The sequence below is a fragment of the Leuresthes tenuis genome, unplaced genomic scaffold (genome assembly GCF_036924035.1).
Source record: "Leuresthes tenuis unplaced genomic scaffold, fLeuTen1.0.hap1 SCAF_13, whole genome shotgun sequence".
NCBI classification, from domain to species: Eukaryota; Metazoa; Chordata; class Actinopteri; order Atheriniformes; family Atherinopsidae; genus Leuresthes; species Leuresthes tenuis.
In genome coordinates, this window is record NW_027325367.1 from 17773517 (window position 1) to 17794647 (window position 21131).

The following is a 21131-nucleotide window of genomic DNA, read 5'->3' on the forward strand; positions in this document are numbered from 1 at the left end:
TATTGTATAGTGTCTTATTTGCTATCATTTTCCCACATTTTTTTAATGTGGTGTAAGATTCCTTTGGTTCTTTACAGCATTGGAAACCTTACAAGACACAATGCCCGCCAGCTTTTCTGGAGCTCGTCAATGGCCGACATTGTGCCTTTGTGCCCGTTTTTTTTTTCTTTCTGGTCCTTTGTACACTTATTTACAATGTTCTCTCATCCTACATTACCCAGATTCACCGAGAGCAGGCCTCGCTTCTATTGGCCTGTCTACACTTTCCCTCTCAGCCTCGGCCATCTAGTGGGATCTGCGCACAAAGAGCGCGCAGCCAATCGCAGGGAGACCCTGGCAAATCCCAGCCAATGCCCGCAAAGCTCCGATTTACATAGAGATCAGTCGAGCCAATCGGGAGTCAGCATCGCGCAGGATTTTGACCCCTCCACCCAATGGCTGTGGGAGGCACAGAGTTTTGGGGAGTGCATATAATCAACATATTATCGAAGGTGCTTAGATATTGATCCAGTATTTCGAGGTAGTTCAAATTCACCTCCCTTGGCCCTGCGGGTTTGACCTTAATTTTCCTCGAGCTTGGCGGAGAGTAATTCACGTGTAAAATGCCGAAGAGAAAGGTGAGTTTTGGTCGCTGCCATCCGGCGCACTTCACTGTAGTTTTTCCAGCTCTCGCATTCGAGGAAAATAGCGGTGCGCGATTTTCTGTGGCGACGCTGAGGCAGGTGAGGTGATGCCAAAGTTTGAGGTAGCGTATATATGTATATTTTTGAATCCCCGCAACCCTTCAAGCTGCTTTAAACGCGCCGTTTTTGCGCACAGGACAGACGAACTGGACGACCCTTTTTCTCCCTCTTTTTTTTTTTTTTTTTACACTATAAATCCTCTTGAGTTTCATCTCAATGGCCGTTCCTGTGGTCGTTTTAACGTGCCACTTCCCCGTGTACGGTGCGCGCTGGTGAATGTCAGACAGGCTCGCCGGGTGGACGGACGCGCAAATCCAAAAGGTGGGCGCGTTTTCAGGAACATAGGAGACTTGTCGTGTCTGATTTTTTTTTTTATTATTTATTATTGAAAAAAAGAAAAGAGATGATTCATTTTTATTTTTTTTAAATAAAGATGAGCACACTCCCCGTCTGATTTTTGGTCCAGCGGTGATGAACGCTCGGCGTTAAGCCGTATGAACAAACATCAACATCCACAAAGGAAGAAAGAAAGAGAATCAGAGACAATTGCCGCCGTGTTGAAAGAGGCCCTGACACTGTCTAAACAGCATTACACGTCGAGCACCAGCGCATTGTATCAGTGCATACATGGAAACTGGCTTTTCTGCCACCTAAAAATCTGCCATTGTCTGCGCAGATTCTCCTTTGAGGACAGAGAATGGGGGGCCTCTAGGGGCGGAGGTCGCTCACATGCAAATGATGCGATTGCCAACCTGCAGGCTAAACCAACATTTTTTTTTTCCTTTCCGTCCTCTCTCACCGCGATGGGGGTGGTCTCTCCTGCGCGCCGTCCTTCCCTACCTGCAGGCAGAATATTCCCTGTCCGTCACACATTATGTTCCCGCCCGCGTCTTCACTTAATAACCGCGTCTGAATCAATATTTATAGTGCACCCTTCTTCAGGGAGCTCATTTGTTGGTCTGTAAGCAAGATGCCTCCGTTATTAAAATGGAAATCACCAGAGGGCAACATCACGCTGCATGTCATCTTTGCCTAATTTGAAATCTGCAGGTGAAACTTGTGCTTGATTTGATTGATTCGGTGCGTCTTTAGCGAGGTATTTTTCTGAAAGATGCTAAAATCAATAAGCATTCATAGGGAAACCGTTGGATTCATAACCAATATGCAACGATTAGGTTTAATTCCAAGACTTGTCAAGATTTCTGGGACTTGTCACTGTTTTATAACATCCTAATTGCTTGCACATTTGCACGATAATATAACAATCTTTCACAGACTGGCAGTAAGTCACCGAGGATGCTACCAGAAGTATGTTTGCTGTCTCTAATGTCCTGTTTGTTTCTTGACTTGTATGATTTCAGCACATCCAAAGGACTGTAATTAGTCCGTTGAATTTAATGACTTTAAATACAGGCACGTGGATGTGACCAACAGTCACTTTTACTCTTTATCAACCGCTTCACAATCAGTCAGGTCTGGATTAGATGACTGGTCACTGGTATTTACAAAGAAAAGGAAAAAAGTAAAAGTGATTGGTGCCAGCCAATTGGCCAGTTGGTAGGTAAATGTACCGTTCATCATTATAAAGTTAAATAAGTTATAAAGTTATATATATCTACAGATATGTTTCTATATATAGATATATATTTAAAAATAGATGGCAGTGCCACTCTGCAGTGACTATGAAAAACATGTGAACGGCATGCTGTAACCAACGCTGTTGCCAGAACCTAAACCGACTGAAAGGATTATTAGAGACCTTTTGTCTTAACATATTCAGCCTGGGATTTCCGTCGCCATCATCAAAACACCGAATGAGGGAACATCTTTTGGAAAAAAGGCGCTCGCTCTGGTAGCAATAAGTGGCCAAACACTTAATTAAGGCACTCTTTAATGGCTTTTTCCTTTAACCTCTTTAGTACAAAGAGTTTTGAATTGTTTTAAAAAGGAGTTTTTTTTTAGGGGGGGGGGGATTAGAATAGAGAATATCGTCAAAATTATACCGACCCGCACTGACCGATCGATTTGTTGGTTGGGCTCTCATTTATTGGTGGTCATTGGTTCAAACAATAAGAAAACACATGAAGTACAAACTGAATACGAGGCATATATTTTCAACTTTGATGTTGTTTAATTCCCTGTAGTCTCCAGAGGGTCCCGAGGGCAAGGAAGCCCCCAAAGTCACAAAACAGGAGGTAAATGTTTCCTGTGTGTGTGTGTGCCGTGTGTACATGTGCAGCTGTGTGTTAACTTGCAGTGTATTTTGGTTGTTTTTTTTCTTGTCGTTGTCGTTGTTTTCTCTACTGACAAGAGTGTATTTGAGATCGATAACAGGCACATAAGAGATTAATCATTTGAAGCAGTCACGAGGTAGATCAGCTCAAGATCAGCCCACAGAGGTGCAACTGATTCTCCCTCTCTCTGTCACCGTCTTTCTGCCTCTCTGTCTTGTTGATCCTCCTTTGCTCCGGTAGCCCACCAGAAGGTCAGAGAGATTGTCAGCGGTAAGTTTTGTTCTCCCCTCCCTGTCTTCACCTCTGTCGCTGTCCTCTCTTTCCCTCTCTCAGTCCCCCCCATTCTAGTGTCCTATCACCATGGCTCAGAGTAAAGTCCTCACCCAGTTTATGGATTTGATTAAGGCAATCAGCATTTATAAATTCCATAAACATGCTCCCCCGAGGATTGGATCTGGCTTGGTATGTGTGTCTTTTCTCTGTTGTCTTTGTCTGTCCTCACTGTGGCCTGTTGCGTCACTCTGTTGATGTGCTGGGCTGCATGTCGTGAAAATGTGCATTAAGCCTATTAATGATCCGGCACCAACTAGTCTAAACCCTACTACCATATCTTTGATAATAAAGTCATTTTGTATTAATGAAAGATGAGAGATTCTTGAAATATCCTCCACTTGGAATAGAGCTGACGTTTACTGGTTTTAACCATGAGAGTGCTAACCAGCAAATGTAAACTCAGCCCGTTGGTGCGCGTGTATCATTTTCATTGGACCATGCAGCTTGGCCATGCAGGTCACGTGTTCGTCGTATATCTGTCTTAGTTTGCATGTTTAAACTGTCCGCACTGAGTCTTTGCATGTGTGTGTGTGCATTTGCATGTCTGCTTTCAAAGAATAGTGTGACATTTTGGGAAAACCTCATTGTCTCTTTTATTGCCAGTTTGTTTCGCAGATCATTACTGGTAAAGTTCTTACACAGGCAGCCATGTTGGAAACGCCCACAAGATTGATTTCAGGTCAACTAGACCAGGTTCTGATTTAAATGCATGTGAAGAGAACCATAGAAGTTCAGTTCAAAAATATCTTCATCTTCAGCTTTGCACTTGTGTCAGTGCAAAAACATGAGTAGCTGGCTGTATCTCCCGGTTTGACAGATGATTTTGCTGTCTTGTGGGAGGGACTGGAGGATATGGTGTCGCCAGTGTTTTGGTGTTTCAGTTTGTTTTGGACTAAACGTTTCTAAGGTCATGGTCTAAAATGTTTTCCAGCCGGCACAAGAGTCAAAATCCTGTTGTATTTCACTCATTGCATCGAGGCTTAATAAACACTAATGTTTTGCCATTGGTTTGGTTCACATGTTGAACCAATCACCCACCTGCACAGTTATGTAACAGACGGTTCCCCAGTTATTGGGAGAGTAGTTACTCTGAGGTAGGAGCTAAAGATTACCTGACAAAGGAAGTTCTATAAACTATGACTGTTTTCAGTTCCTATGGTCCAAACAAAATATTAGGGCGTATTTCTTCCAACAGCTGTAAGAACTTTGATAAAGTTTGAAAGTACCTTTACCAGTCATTAGATACCTGTCAGTTGGCTGTAGTGATGCCGATTTTGTTGCCAAATTTAGCAACTTTCCAGACCTTTTCAGAGACTTTCCAGAGTGTTAGGATGTCTTTGACTGTGTGAGGAAATGTTTGAAACACTCCCATGCTTCTAATTTCATCTCTGGAAGATCATTGTACATCTAAATGTATCTTACGAGGGGGGTAGAGGTGTCTGTTATTGCTGTATAAATGAAATCAGGATTTTGTTGGCAGAGTGGGAGTCTGGAATTGTGCTGATGTGAGCATGGGCCAACATGTCTTAATGTACCTATTTCAGTCACAATTTTGAATTAGTTTCACAGACTCACAACAGAAACAGAAAAATGTGTGACTGATAGCAACTTTATTGGCAGTTTGGCTAATACATTGTAGGTAAGCACATTAAGTAAAAGAGTAGCAAACAGATGTAAAGGGCTGGCACAAAGAATGCAAATAAAGTGTGATGACGTCAACATTTAGCTACGTTTTATCAGACTTTAGCTACTCTCCACTCAAAATTATTGGTATCACTGAAATGTGGTTAGCTTAGTGTAGCTAAATAGACAGCAAACAGAAGAAGCAACTAGCCACGTGCTTTTTAGCACATCTACAGATTCTTAATTAACCTATTAGCGGTTTTTTGAGTATTAACACACCAAATTGTGGTTTAACAATTAATTTAAAACAGAATGTTTTCTTAGATGGTCACAGCTAACTTCAAAAGTTTTTACATCGTGTCGTTAGCAAGCACCTAGCAAGTAGTGACTCCATATAAGCACAAAGCTAGCTATTTTCCAATGTTTTCGGTACACATACTAAACTAAGCTAACTTTCACTTAAGCTGTCTTCACACGCGAATGCTTGACAGTGTCTTATTTGCAGTTGTCCAATCACACATGTACTTGAAGACCGCTCACACAAGTTCTGACTTTCAGGAAATACTCCGGAGTTGCGTCTGAGTAGAGTGAACAAAAGGCATTATGTGGTAAAAGAAAATATATGTTGTGGAATTAATTATGTTTTGTTCACGCACGGTGAGGATGGTAGACAAGCCTCAATCCTACTTTATACATACTGATGTTTTGGGGGTTGATATCAATATTACATGTTTTTAATATCAACAAGAGGTTAGATAGCATAGGCTAGCAGAAAAGAATACTCAGCAGGTACCTTTATCAACATGCACAGTCTCCGGACTGATCACACATAAGCTCCATTGTACATTTGTAGTACTTTGAGATGGCATGGTTAAGTCTGGACAATATTTGGTCCACTGGTCCTCTAATTTGGGTTGACACATGCAGCTCCTCCATAACATTTAAACAACTTTAGGGCTGTTTGAAATTGAACTTTAGCTTCACATTTAATAGATGAAACGCTTTCATCAGATTTTTTTTTTAAAGAAAGATTGTTTCCCAAGATGTCCAAGTATTCTACTTTTAATGTGTCATTCAGTCATTTTTGGCATGTTTCCTGATTTGATATTGTCTTTCTTCAAATGCTTTCAACATTTTGCCTCTTTTATCAGATAACCAACATTAATAGATTGTGTGTAGGCTACGATTGCCTTTGGATTTTTGGACAAAAAGTTATCTTCTAAGTGTTTTCCCAGTTCTAATAAACTCTAGCTAATATTTTTTTTATGAGACCATAAGCATTAAGCCCCACCGTTTCTTATCTTGGCATATTTGTGGCCTTCTAGTTTAGATCTCATGTTCAGTGTCAGAGTTATTCTGAGAAAAAAAAAAGGAAAATCACATGCTTTTATTTAGTGACAGCAGTGTTACTGTAGCTCATGGCTTCGGGGTAATGTGGTCCACGCTCAGCAGCCTGGAAAATTTCTGCAGCAAACTTGCTTGAACTGAGTGGATATGTTTCATACTTCCATCTGATATAGTCATTGCAGTAAGATCTGAGGTCAGTTCACTTTTAAATGGTGCAGATATTTACAACATATCAAGGACTGGATTATATTCAGAGCCAGTTGCTTAGGAAATAAAGTCCAAGCACTTCATCCTTATTATATTTACAGTAAGATCCTGGGCAGACATTCCCATCCTCCATGAGCTCTGTGTTCATCGGAATGAATTCTCTAAGCTGCTCATGGGGCAAAGTGTGGAGAGGAGGGAGAACTGAATATAAAGTATTATTTCTCCAACAGCTATAAACTGTGAGAACAATCAAATCTAACTTGTTTTGTGTAATTTGTAGAAACCCTCTCCACCCAAGCCTGAAGCCAAACCCAAGAAGGCCATCGTCAAGGTAAAGAACACACACATGCACACAAGCAGTCCTTCAACAATCATTTACACTCACGTGAATTTTCAAGATTCTGAAGTTCTTGGTTGTCTTTAACTAGTGTATGACCATGATGTGGAAAAAGAAAAGTTTCTTTTACAGATCCACTTACAGTATAAAGCTTATCATCTTTTTTTACATCCAAATATGAGGGAATTAACTTGCATTCTTCTTGATTTAATGTCTCCATAACATACTATAAGTAAAATTTGTATGTTTTCCTATGTTATTCACATGGAACATTTTGGTGTAAATGACAAAAAAACGTAAATGTGGACGCTCGTGCGGGGAAATTTTTGCGCGATCTTTAAGAATTTACATGCAGTGTATGTCACGGTGCTCTTCTGTTCTGTGCAGAAGGTGGCAGACGATAAGGGGCCAAAGGCAAAGAAAGGTGGCCCCAAGGGGAGGAAGGAAGACGGTCCTGCCCAGAACGGAGAGACCAAGACCAATGAGGTATGAGAAGAGGAAAAGATAAAGAAGAACCTATAATATGTATGAAACGGTCGAGAAAATAACCATGTTCATTATCCTATTGTGTCAATTTGTGTGTAAATCTGAACATTCACGTCCATTAACGACACCTGTATTCACCTCTGCACAATCACATCTGCTTTTCACCATTAATCCCCTATACATCTTACAATACATCTTTCTCATGTATGCATGCTCACACACACACACACACACACACACACACAGATCTACGTGTCTCGTCCGTCTGTCAGTGTGTCATCCATCAGAAGCATGGCTCCCTCCTTGATGTCAGTGAGAGGGCAGAGTGAGACAGTCAGAGTTAAGGGTATGATTGATTGTTTCTAATTCATCTCTGGTTTGTGTGTGTTTCAACACTTAACAGCTAATTTATTTCGACGGAGTGTAAATTTTACCCGAGTGTGTTACGGAGTGCTGTGTGTGTTAGTGTTTTTGAACGAGGAATGCAGAGTGAAGAAACTGCAGCGGGTGGATGAAAGGGCGAAGTTTCTTCTTCTTTCTTTTTTTTTTTTGTTTGCTGTGCAGTGAAGTAGGCCAAGGACAGCTTTTTACATTTGCAGGAAGCTCTGCTGCTGCTCACAGAGCTGTGATGTGGTGTGTGATTGGCTTGCTGTGCTCACAGACAGCTGACTCTACCAGTAGTCGGGCAGAGGGAGCAGACGGGAGACGTTCACTCGAGTGAGATTTCACAACAGCCGGATTTAATTCCCTTGTTTTTTAACTCCCTGCCATTTAATCATGACCAGACACGTGTTCTCACCTGGGTAGATCTTGATTTAAAGACTGGATTGAATTAAATAACTATAACTTGACAGTTTTTGTATAAACATCATCCATTCTGAGCAGTGAGTGTGTAAACGTGAGGTTTTATCCAGAAAGGAAATTCAGAAATAGCTTATCTGTTGGGGGAATGTCCGCATATTCATCACGATCATAATCACCTTCACATGTCATGGTGTCATGGCTTTTCGCCATCGCTAAACACTGCTATGTCTCCGTTATTAATTGACCGTATAGAAATGTAAGAGTTTATCAGCTTAATCTCAGTTTAGCACTAGTCCTAAAAAAAAAAATGTTGACCTCTCTTGGAAAGTTATTTGGTATTTTTCATGTGTGTCACATGCATAAATTTTGGCCCACTAAAATGAAGTTGGCGGCCTTGCTCGCTGGACTTTTGTGGGGATTTTAATGTGTCTGCGCTTTATGCCAAACTAATGCCTTGTATGCAATGTGTGGTATGAGGCACTTTTCCTTTATTTCACTTTGCCATTGCATAAAATCCCCTTATAACCTCTTATGACCACATCATAATTAATGATGGAATGAATACTAATGCATTGAGTTGACTTAAGTTATTTGGTTGACACATCAGTGTCGCATCTACTCAGCTGCACACACACGTTGCTTCATGTATTAAGCTCGTTTTTTTTTTCTATGCGTGTGAAATACACGCCGCTTCTCTCTTTGCGATATTTTTACATTATGAACTGATTCCACATCTTCTCCTCTTCATTCATTTGGGGCTGTCGTCTCACAGGTCTCAGGGTTCAGGCGTTTTGAAGCGAGCTGCTTACTGAACAGCCAGGTAGATGACGGAGGAGCCGGGGGATGACGACCACAGCGTAGCTCTCACTCACACCAATGGGACAACTTTAGATATGAGTTGCTTTAGATGGCAGAGACATTGCTTTTCTCTTGACCCCCTTCTGCGTAGCTTTTAGCTCGGCTTGCCTGTCCAGATTCATTTTCTGATTCTCCAAACCGAAAGCGCTCTCACTGCTCTAATGTAAGTAAGAAAAAGAAATCCATTGACAAACCTGGCGCTCGTTGATTTGCTTTGTAAGACTCTAACCCCCCCCCTTAACAAAGTTATGCCCTTTCTTGAAACACTTATTGAGCTAAACCAAACTCTGAAGTGCGGATCATCTGCTCAGATTGAATTAAGTTACGAAGAGGAGCCCGGAGAGGATGACGATTCCACTTGCGTCTTTGTCTAAGTTCTCACCTCTTCCCCCCTGCAGGTAACTGAAGGAGCAGAGGAGGCGACCGAAGAGAAGGCGTAAAGACACGGGCGCGTCCACCGACTCGTCCCCTCCGACTCCATGGCAGCAAAGCATCTTTTTTTACTGACGATTTTTGTACCATGCTGAATTTTTTTTAGATTTGTGATAGTAGAGACGGACAACCAGCAGCCCCACCCCATATCATCACGCTCCTTTGACCTCTGTTTTCGCTCGATTCTCCTCCCTCCTCCTCCATCCCGTGTAACCATAGAGTGCAGTATGCTTCTTAGAAGCAGCAAGGCAGCCTGGAATGGTTTTGTCAGACAGCTGCAGATGTTCTTTGTTTTGCCTGAAGGGGCCATAAAAACATGACTGTTATGATCTTAACACCAGTTTTGCCTTTGTTTAGAATTATTCTTCTCTATAAAAGATGACCATCGTCATAGGCACTGTGCCTCTAAAAAAGAGGTGCCCCCCCCTCCCCCTGCGATGGTTAAGGTGAGGGTTTATGGGCATGTATCAGCAGTTACAACGCACAGCAACGAAAAACCCAGTTCCATGGTCGTCATGGGGAACATCTGCAGCTCCTTTAAAATCCTAGTTTTTAGAATCACCACCACTGTTTTTCACATAGCTCCTTTTGTACGTGTGTGCTGGAGTGAAAGTGTTGGTGTGTCTCTGTGTTTGACTTTGTTCAACCCCACCCCACCCAAACCGCCCCCACCCCCGTCGAACGCCTTGTCCTGCAGCAGAGTGACATAGCAATAATGAGTGGTGCTTCTGTTCTAGACGACTCTATTGGCTTTGGACCCCTCTGGGCTTCTCTGAGTTTCATCCTGTTAGGGGAATATTTTGAAATAAAAGAAAAAGTTGATGTCACGTGGGAGTGCGTTTTTCAGTGTCTCTTCACATATCTGGGAATAAATCGGCTGTGTGTAAAACACGGCGTGTGTATCTGATCTCATGCTGGTTCTTGTAGCGCATATGCAAGCGGAACGTATACTCGTATACGTGTGCATGGAGCATTGTGCTCGAGAGCTCCTTTTCAATGTGTCCAGGTTCACAAGTACTTTTTGAAAGCAACACAAAGCCACTGCTGTGTGTCCGTGTACATCTTTGTGTGTGTGTGTGTGTGTGTGTGTGTGTGTGGGAGGTCGCCAGGGGCACGTGGCTGTATTAAATACAACTGCTGTGTCAGGAAGTGAAATGTCAGCATTTGCCAAAGTGGTGGGACCTTTGGAGCCATTTGGTCTCTTCATTGAGGGACGATCTATCACTCAAACTCATGGACCATTAGCATGTAAAGGTGCTGAGGGGATAATGTCTGAATAACACATCAGAATCCTCTGTCACTGTGCAACCACTACAAACTATAATAATCCAGAGACAATGGAATTCAAGTGATGAAACACCAGAAATATCGAATCTGCTCTTGCTGTACAAGCACTTTTTATACAAGTATTAATTCACACTGTGACAAATATATAAAGACGGAATGCGAATGATCTTAGCTGTGGCTTTTCAACATGCTTGTCACAGAAGGAAGGACTGTTCAATCTAAATAAACACAACCACCTTCCACCAAATGTCCTGAATAATGAGCTGTTGAATTAAACGGCTGTACTTTAGTAATCCCAAAGGGAAATCAAATGTTTGCAGTGTGAAAATACACCAAAAGTCAAAATGGCAAAAGAGGCAGGTACATCACGCATTCTATTCTAAAATCGGTGGTAGCGAGTACAGGGTGTGATTTTTCTTTTAAAGAGGGCAGATATATTTGCGTGATTAGAATGAAGCTCAGTTGGTGTCCACATAAAATGATTCAAAGTGGCACATCTGAAACAAGTAGCTATGGTTAAAAGATCTGCTGGTGGACTGGCTGTAGAGTGTGGTCTTTAAAAATCCTCTAAATGGTGAAATTAATTGTGTAAATTATCGAGTTTCTATGCTCTGTGTCATTAACCTTTGACTTCTGTCCAATCTGCCTCAGGCATAGGGTGAGGTTGCCTCCTTGTGGTCGCGTCAGCTCACACAATTCCATTTACGCTCGAACACTCAGCGCGACATACAGTCGTGTGAAAAAGAAAGTACATCCTCTTTCAGTCCTTTGGTTTTAACCGTCAGGACAAAATAATACTTAAAAAAAAAAGAAAATCTGGTCCTGAAAGATCTTGAAATGAGTTAACATATTTTACCATGTCCCCATTTATTTAGCAAAAACTAAGCCAAAATCTTGAAGCATTGTGTGAAAGAGTTCTTACTGCTTCCATAGGAATAAAGAGCGTAAGTAGTGGCCAGGAACTGCTAATCCAACTGAATGGATTCATTGACCATCAGCAAGTGTGAGCCCTTCTATAAAAGTGGGAAAGACATCAGCAATGATCTTAGAGAAGCAATTGTTTCCGCTCATCAACCTGGGATGGGTGAAATCCCACAAGTCCATCATTCTACAGAGAGAAAGTTTATAGTTGTCGCTCCTCCAGGGAGGGGACTGTGCAAAACCCCCCCCAAACTTCATCTGAGACCCTCCAAGCCCCAGCTGGCATGTTTATTGTTAAAGTTAATGACAGTACATTTAGAAAAAGACTGAACAAGTATGGCTGCTTCGGAAAAGCGGGAGGAGAGAGTCCCCAAAAGACACCAACGTTGAGATGTTTGGTCATAATGCACAACACTGTTTGATGAAAGCCAAACAGCATATCAGGACAAACATCTCATGCCAACTGTCAAGCATGGTGGTGGGGGGCCGATGATTTGAGCTTATTTTGCAGCTACTTAGTCAACCATAAAGTCCTCTGCATACCAATGTATTCTACAGTCAAACGTGAGGCCATCTGACAGGCTGAAACTTTGCTGAAACTGGGTCACGGAAGAGGACAATGATGACAAGCACAGCAGCAAATCTACAACAGAATGTCTGAGAAAGAAAAGAGTCAAGATGTCGCAATGACCCAGTCAAACTCCTGACATAACACCAATTAAAATGCTTTGGTGAGACCCGAAGAGACCTATGCATAAGAAGATTCACTTCAAGCTATCGCTGCTAAAGGTGGTTCCACAGGCTAACGAATCGTGGGGTGTACTTTGTTTTTCACTCACTGCTTCTGCACTTTTGGCTTAGTTTTTGTTAAATAAACGACACAGTGTAATATGCCATGATTGTGTTGTTCACCACTGGTTGGATTTACCTCATTTTAAGACCTGCGAAGGACCAGTGTGTTTCATTATGACCTGACATGTAATAGAAATTTAATCATTTCAATCCATTTCAGCGATGGCAAGTGATAGTTTGTTAGCTGCTCTTGTGATTAAACTGAAACCAGCCAAGTCCAAGGAAGTAAGAGACATTTATTCTTATATGATTTGGCAAAAATGACCTAAAACTCTCATCACTAGAAGGTGGGGTTAATGTAGCTCCTTCAGGAACAATGGGTCTGTAAATGTAAGATTTATATAAAAATCAATTACTTTCAACTGGAAGACGTTCAAAACTAAACTGGCAAACCTTTTCCAGAAAAATACCCTGTTCGGTTGATGAAATCTACTGGGAAATCTAATGAATGATATAATAGTCCAAAATAAATAAGTTAACTAATTTCCGTGCAGTACAAAGCGCACTCCCTCTCAAACTTTCAAAGTAAATGTAGGTTTTGTTGAGGAAACTAATCATTTTCATGTCTTTGCTCAAGTGTGGTGACTCTTCGTCAGGCTGAGATTTGGGAGGCTTGTCACCAATGACTTTGTCGCTGTGTGAGCACAGCGTCGGCCACTCTGTTGCATGTGCTCCAAGCAAAGGTCGAGTCAATGTGTGCTGGTGGCTGCGTGACAAATGAACTGCCTGGGAATGTCCTCTCGGCGGCCACGATGAAAGAAATTTGGCCCGGTCGAGATAATTTAAGCGTGTTCAGTTGTAGCAGAGGAGCAGTGTTAAAACAGAAATGTTTCTTTAAGGGTCCCTCCTTCGACTTTTGAAGGTAAACTTTTGCAGTTTTGATCGATAAAAACTACAGATGACATATCAAGAAAGTAACTAAATGACTTTATCAGATGTGAATGTAAGAGGCTAGCGATAATATACTTAAGCTCATAGCTTATTAATTAGATTTACTTCACCCCTCCCCAACACTGGTGGGTGGTTGGCGTGCATAAACGGATGCAGAAAAGCAAAAACATGACTTAATTCTCCCAGAATAAACACTACACCCACACATCTGCACTTCTGACACTGAAAAAAATAGACAGCGAAGCCACAAGTGACAATCCCACCTCCAGCTGAGTCTGTGTCCATCTGCTATGCTGTCTATATTCTGCCAAAATAAAACTAAACAATGTCCAAACCTTATTCGCAAAGGAGTTGCAAAAATGTTCTAAAACGCAGCGAGAACCCACACATACACAGGGAGAACCTGCAAACTCCACACAGAACGGCCCCCAGATGAGATTCGAACCAAGAGAAATTCAATTCAGATCAATAATGCTTTGTTAATCCTCAAAGGAAAATCCAATTTGCAGGATTATGAGTTACGATCAAAATAAATTGCAATAAAAGTCTGCTGATAAACGTATAGAAAGTTGAACTGTAGCAGAGAGAGATGTGGAAGAAATCCTCAGGGATTGCCATGAATTCACTGGGTGTTCCTGTAGGTTGGCAACAACTTAGTTAATGTCAGACAGTGTCAGCAGACAACACAGGTGACCTCACAGGTGACAACAAGGACAGAAAGCCACCGATAGTAAGCACTGGTCCTCCTCGTCCTTTATTGTTACCTCTGAGGTGCTCTTCTCTGCCCATTTAGTCTTTAACCTGAGAAGAGAGGTGTTAAAGATGTGCCTGTAACCATGTTTAGGTGAAATAAATGTACCTTTTCTAATATTCTTACTGTGTCCTTGTCAGTGCTTCATACTCATCCATCTTATGTGCCGGTGAGCTCACACTTCCCATGATGATCATGGGAAGAAATGACTTTGAGTTTTATTGTTTTTTTCTTAGCAGTTGAATTATGCACAGAAATAATTTTTACATCAATTTACATCGTGCCTTAAAAGGTTATTACAAGCAGATTTAGCAATAAGCAGCCTGTAATAATTCATATTACAGGCTGCTAAAGGTTAAACTTATCTCCTTACATCCTTGTTTCTCTTCATTGTTTTCCTCTTGGGCCGGGCTGCTTTTGGAGCCTTACTCCAGGCATTACTTGGGCTTCGAAGAGCTCAATCAACTTCTCCAACAATTTTTCCATTGCTATGGCTTTGCATCATAACAGAGACACAGATAATAGATCACAACAGCAAAGCATCCAAACCAGCGTTAAAAATGTTTCCGTAATTTAAGTTTGACACAGAAAAAAAGTTCTTAGAAAATCTCAAGAAGATACAAAGAAAAACAAGATGTCACGAGTTATTGTAGCATCCACCAATAGTTTAGTCTTTCCAGTTGAGGATCTCTTGTGGCTCAGACTATGTTTTAGAAAAGGATTTTGCAATGCAAAACTTTGTTCTTTCAACATCTACGGTGTGCAATATTGTGAAAAGATTTCAGGAGTCTCTGGAAAGGACGGAAGCCACTATTGGATAAGTGTGACCTTCAAGCCCTCGGGTGGCACCACATGAGAGACCTTCATACCACCGTGGTCTGTAGAGCCCCATGGACTCTGGAGTGGCTCGGAAAACCATTTCACATTCATCACAGTCTGCTGCATCTAAAACTTTCATACAAAACTATATTAGTCAAGGAAGTCTTCAGAAACACAGCTGAATTCAGTGCCAACGATAAGAAAGACCATCCAGCGAAAGCTGCAAAAAGGCAACAATTGTGACAGTATGGAGGCGCATTGGTCTCCGTGGCATGAAAGACTTGCACATGCATCAAGGTATCATTGATGCAGAGGTGTACCTAGTGATTTTTGAGAGACCTGCCACTGTCAGGGTGACTTCTTCCCCCCAAGTGGTTACATTTTAGCGGCACTATACCAGGCCTCATTCGGCACAACTTGCACAACAAATGACTTATCTAAGTTTTTCTTTAGAAAATGTTTCTACTTTTCTGGAAATGAGGTCTTCCATATCAAATGATCTTTACACAGAGCACTGGAATGAATTCAGTTGGAAGTCTGTATGTCCCTGTGACTGAAATTCACAAAAAACAAAAAATGTTAAGACAAAAAAAAAAAGAAAAAGCGTTGAATCTGTAAATTCATCCGATTCTCAGCTACAAACATCTAATTAAGGAAGCCTCTGCTGGGGATCCAGTTGCCATACAAGACCAGGAGACTGTGTTTATCATTTTTTTAAATAACACAATTACAAGCGGCACATAAATGATTGTTCCAACATGCATTATTTCATTTGAAGTGCTCAAGTAATTCATTTGGGTACATTTCACCACACAAAATGTGTGAAAACCAATCGAATTTACAGTTCGAGGTGCTTTTCAGACACACTCTGGTTTTTCGTGGGTGTGTAAATATCGCACTTTCTATTTCAGGCCGCAACTTCCTAAGGTTGCTGGGTTGAGAACTCAACCTTCGTTTTATTTAGAGGACAGGTTGCTTTCATCACAGTTAACAGAAATATCAAATAAGTCCCTAAGAAACTAAGTGATGCTTTTACTTTTAATTAAACAGCTGACATGTAACAAGACATTTAAATACAGGCCTTTTTTTTATTTTTAAACCTGCTGCTTGATGGAAATTATGATATCCATCTTCTACACAAATAATGTGAATTTACTGTCAGAACTGTGTTCTACAATAATATTCTTAGGCGTCAGGTGATGGGAGGGGGTGGGCTGTCGTGCATTTCCTTGATAATCTCCCAGAATGGCCTATCTTGCATCAGTGTCTCCATTGCCATTTAATTGCTGTAACTCACGGGGTTTCATTCATTAAGGCTGCATTCCCCTTCTTCTCCAACCCTTCCCCCATTTTACTGCCGAGCAATATTTGGAAGAGAAATGGACGACTTCCCCACCAAACGGCTCACACAGAGAGTGGGTGTGTTAGCTACATGTCGTGTTACACAAGAACCGTAACAACAAGCGAGGCCAACGCGAACACGCCGAATTCACACAGCCGACCGTGTTATTTGACAAAACCTTCGCTGAAACGATTACATCGGTTGTAAATCCCTCTGAAAGACGGGAGCCATAATTCTTAAATCCGAAGAAAGACATTTAGACTAAATGGAGCCGGAAGTACGGCACGCCGGTCCACAACAAGCTTTAAACTAAGAAAGCGTAACGTTACAGTTTGCAAAATGTGCGAAATGCCATCTCGCTACAAGGTAACAGCCATGCTGCCGCAATGTGTCCTCTCCTTTAGCAGGCTGCCATTTCTTCCTCCCATCGAGAGGGGCGGGCGAGAGACATAGCGCTGTATGCTTCCGCAAAGGACTTGCGTTTTTTTTCCTTTGAGGGGGAGGGGGATTTAAACAAACATACCCCCACAGCATATCAACCACGACTGGAATGAGCCCCGAGTAGCATTCGGTACAGTAGTGTTTTATTGGTTTCGTTCTCTGTTATCCGAAGACGGCGGTCTGCGGGATAAACCGTACGGCGCGCACTAATTGCCGCCTCGCGGAGGAATAGTAGACGCAGCCGGGACTATGTGTGAGCGAAGCTGAATGGAGGTAGCCTCTTCCTGGCGGATAAACAGTGACAGCTACAGGGCAGCCACCTAGACCCAGCACGCAGGCTCTGGCGCTGCCCTGGCAAACAACACCAAAATGGCTTCAGACAGTACACACATCGCGCAGTTGACTTCTGGTGAGTAAAGGAGAACGGAAAATGTGTCATGGTTGTTTTAATACCCCCCCCAATTTCCTCGGTGCCCTCTTCTAACGCAGCTCCCGTCCTCTTCTCCCCCTCCAACCATACCAGAACTGTACTTCCTAATAGCCCGATTTCTAGAAGCTGGACCGTGTCAAAAAGCCGCCGAGGTTGGTGTTTTCGTATTTTAGGGTAATTTAGAATATGTCCGAAATTGTCACGAGGTGTAATTTTGTATTTTTATCCTATTTTCAGACCCTGATAAGGGAGGTGGAGGAGAAGGAGGTAAGCAGTCAGCACTACGAGAGAGATGCTTCTCTCCGCACTGTACTTTGTGATGTTGCTTTTCCTCTGAATTGTCATTTACTGTTTTAAAACATCACTGGATACATTAATGAACTGGATGATCACAGCCGACACTGTTTTTCCACCCCAGCTTCTCCCCAAAAGGCTGGACTGGACAGGGCAGGAGCACCCCGGGACGTACGAAAATTTGGTAAGGGTGCTCTATAACTGAGGAAAAAGTTTTTAGAGAGCAAAATAAAAATTGAATTTCCCGCAATTTTTAAATCAGGTGGTAAAGAAGGAAAAAAAAAACCTCCAAAGGGCTCGCAGGGCGAGTTAGTTGCAGGTTTGGGGGCTGTTTTCGCAACTCCAGGTGGGTCCGGTCCCGACCTCCCGGGCGGCACGTTGAGCGAGTTCGGTGCCATGCAAGTGCAAAAGGTTTTAATAGTTGCTGGAAAATTGTGTGTGAAATGTTGATACGTCATGAGTGTTGTGGTGTAGGAGCGCCAGGATCCGGAGGAGGGACTCCCTGCGCCACGAGCCTGAGAGATGGAGGCGCTCTTGTCCTGCAAGAACCATAATTTGTGTGCATGGGCTGGAAACACACAAGGGGGTGGGGGGGCAAGAGTCAGAAAACGGGACTTTTTTTGAGGGGAATATAAACAGTAGATTCAGTAAAACTGGAGTTGGAGCACTCATTTGAGGCTTGACTGCTACCCGGTTGTTGATAGAGTGATTTCTGGAGAGCAGTTAGGGGAAGGGGGAGGGGGGTGTTGCCAACTCGGGTGGAAGAGAAGAAGAAGATCAGTTCACGCGGCGATGAGAGGTAACTTGGAGCTGACATAGAATCGCGCTATTAATTTAGCTGCTAATTGTCATGTAAACAAACGGGGCTCGGCGGAAAGTGACGTTTTTACGCATGGGGGCGTGGATAGAATTCGTCAGCTCTTCCACATTTGGCATTTTTTTTTCTTTAAGCTACGCTGCTTAACCTCCCCAAAGCCTATTTTGTCCGCAGTTTTTTTAAAAAAAAATTTAGTTTTATTTTAACACTATTACGACGAATAATGACACGTGGCATATTTGACGGACAAAGCCCACCATTTGTTTAAAAAAAAAACAGAAACCAAGACATTTATTTATTTAGCAGAATTTCGCGCTCGTGTCCGCAAACGTAGACTAGCGAACAGCCAAAGACGGGACAGGCGCGAGCCCGAACAGCACGTTAATCTAAACGTTTAAGGAATTATTGACGGTGTCCGTCTGCCCCTGCTGCGTTTCTTTCTCTCTTCCTGCTCGGCTCGCTGGGCTCTGCGTTCCTCCTCCTCCTCCCATACCCCAGCCGTTCAGCCTGCCTCCTGTCTATTGTGCATAAGTCCCCGTATTTAAAAAAAAAAAAAAAAAAAGGAAAAACACTAAAGAAAGAAAATACTTCTTTCGATGGGGAGGTTTTAATTATTAGACGAAATGGAACCGGCGAGGCGGGGGTGTTTCACGGAGCAGCAGCGCCGGCTTTTGACCGCCTGTTAGCGGCTGTAGTTGGATGTTTACGCCGCTGAAGAAGCAGAGGAGAGGAGGGGGGGTTGGGCCTCTTTTTTTTAGAATAAACGCCGACTTCAATGATACTGTTGTAATCAACAATATTAATGGCGGCTAATTAATTAAAGTGGATTAATTAGATTTGTTATTAATTAAAAAATATATCTAAAACTGATCAGGAGCACAATCCACATTTAGATTATTGGAGCATTTTTGAGTGAAAATAATGCGAAACGGGACGTATTTCCATCCCATTCTGCTTTATTTGTTATTAATGTAAGGCAGATCTCCACGTGGCGTTAACGCAACGTTGGTCGTTACCTTTTTAGGGGGAGGCGATGATAACACAGGCTGTGTGTTGTGTTTTCAGTGGTGTGTAGGGCCATGTGCTCCTCTGTGGTGCAGTTGTGGCTGCTGGAGTGTGATCCGTTGTGTTTTAGAGGATGAGGGGCAAAAAAAAAGGATCAAATTATTATTCACATATCTCACTTATGCAGATGAGTGTGTGTGTGTGTGTTGGTCTTGGATCTGCATGTACCTGAGAGCTCCTTGTGCTCTGATATGTGCTTAGAAACACTGATCACGTCTGGGAGCCAGCAAGGATGTTGAAAGCAATTAAGGGGTCATTAATTGTGTTCCTGTGTGTGGAGAAGAGGGAAAGGGAGACATTGTCCTTGTTGCAGCTCAGATACAGAAATGGAGAACATTAATGTGTGTGATATTTAAACCCGATGTGACAGATGCAAAGCTAACTGCTGCTGGTTTTGTTTTATTTTTTAAAAAAGGGAGGAAAAACCCTTTTAAGCAGCTCGGCTGCCTGACATAAACGCACCTCTCCATTCTTCTGCTTTTCACCCCGCGGTGTGTTGCGTGCCCTTCCAGTCATTCAGGCGTGTGCGTTTCTTCCAAAGTAGGCCAAGCAGGAGTGTGTGTCCCCCCCCACGTGTCAGTGGAATCAGTGACATACTGTGTTTATACCAGTGTGGGTTTCTTTCTGCCTCATACCAACTAAATCTGTGTGACTTTTTTTTTTTTTTAAATGACCTGCGGTCATTTGGGGGCAGATGCATAATTTTTAATTATGTGATCTAAATGGGTAACGACTGACATTTTAGTCGGCGCACTTGAAAATATCGTTTGTTTTTGTCGAAATGGGTGTGAAACATTAGAAATAAGGTCATTAATTCGTCCCCTTAATTGGTCTTGATCAGTTTATTTGTGCCTAAGCCCTCAGAGGAGAGTTATCGGCGCAGATTTTAGAAGGGCATCTTCACTCTAAAACATGTGCATTCCTGGAAGGGAGGTTTCCTGTCATTTTGCCGAAGCTAAAGCCTTTTTTCCCCATCTGCCTGCGTGAGAATTTGCATCTAAAAGGACCCAAAGACCGATCTTTCTCTGTCTGCAGGCGAGGGTGGCGCACTCCAGCTAATGAGAGTCTGATATAGAACACAATTCACTCACTCGTAGATCTGTCCAAAGATTTCTTATTTTTTTAAAGCTTTATTTACACACACAGTGTGTGTGTGTCGTTTAGGCTGCATGAAGAACACGATATTTGCTATTTGGGATATATTTATAGGTTGCAGAGAGGTTGATATTTGGCAAAAACAAGCTCGGAGTTGGCGGTGCTCTTCAGTTGTTGCCACAACACAAGTTTTATCTTTTGAATTGGCACCACAAAGCTCTGTATGATGACCGGATCGAAGATGAAATAGAATAAAATCCATCACATTTATCCTTTTACTTTGGTGTCTAAAAGTGGTCTTAAAGAGTTTCACGAGGTAGCAGAAGAAAAATGACATACAAGTTTTTTTTATGCTTTACCCCCAAGTTCAATAAATGCTTACAAAGTTAATGAATACCAGACCAGAACAACTGTGTGAAGCAGCTCTGTGGCAGGCCAGCGTTTCTTCTTTTTTTCTGCTTTTATGAATGAAATCTCTGATCATTTCTACCTGCAGCTTTGGTGTGATGATGTTGTAGCAAAGCTTCTGGAAAACATTTGTTTTCAGTTGTCCACCCTGCTCGCTACCAGCCTGACAGCTGTGTGTGTGTGTGTGTGTGTGTGTGTGTGTGTTCAGGTGAAACTCTACAGACACATCAGTCCGGACCACCTGCTGCAGGTATGCTCCAGGGTTTGTCCGCTGCTGGAGAGGGAAGTCCCCGCCAGCGTGCCCGGGCTCACCAGCCTGCTGGGGGCCGGCAGGCAGAATCTCCTCCGCTCCAGCAAGAGTGAGTGGACTTATA

At 42.5% G+C, this 21131-nt stretch overlaps 2 protein-coding genes across 4 annotated transcripts in view; both read left to right on the forward strand.

The window, feature by feature from the left end:
• The first annotated feature begins 437 nt into the window (after positions 1-437).
• On the forward strand, positions 438-10251 carry hmgn3 (high mobility group nucleosomal binding domain 3). 2 transcript variants are annotated; one of them, XM_072362379.1, is made up of 6 exons: positions 440-617; positions 2828-2878; positions 3158-3187; positions 6708-6758; positions 7152-7250; positions 9311-10251. In XM_072362379.1, exons 1-6 carry the CDS (start codon positions 603-605, stop codon positions 9350-9352), a joined length of 288 nt encoding a protein of 95 aa, XP_072218480.1. In that variant the 5' UTR covers positions 440-602; the 3' UTR covers positions 9353-10251. The 2 variants fall into 2 exon arrangements, with proteins under 2 accessions (XP_072218481.1, XP_072218480.1); XM_072362380.1 differs by lacking the exon at positions 3158-3187 and having other exon boundaries at positions 438-617.
• Positions 10252-16700: 6449 nt separating this feature from the next.
• Positions 16701-21131, forward strand: part of phip (pleckstrin homology domain interacting protein) — a 30514-nt gene continuing 26083 nt past the window's right edge. For both annotated transcript variants that reach the window (XM_072362381.1, XM_072362382.1), the window contains exons 1-5: positions 16701-17057; positions 17172-17230; positions 17316-17345; positions 17497-17556; positions 20966-21116. In XM_072362381.1, the coding sequence (XP_072218482.1) occupies positions 17018-17057; positions 17172-17230; positions 17316-17345; positions 17497-17556; positions 20966-21116 (340 nt within the window). In that variant the 5' untranslated portion in view covers positions 16701-17017. The remainder of the gene's footprint in view (positions 17058-17171; positions 17231-17315; positions 17346-17496; positions 17557-20965; positions 21117-21131) is intronic.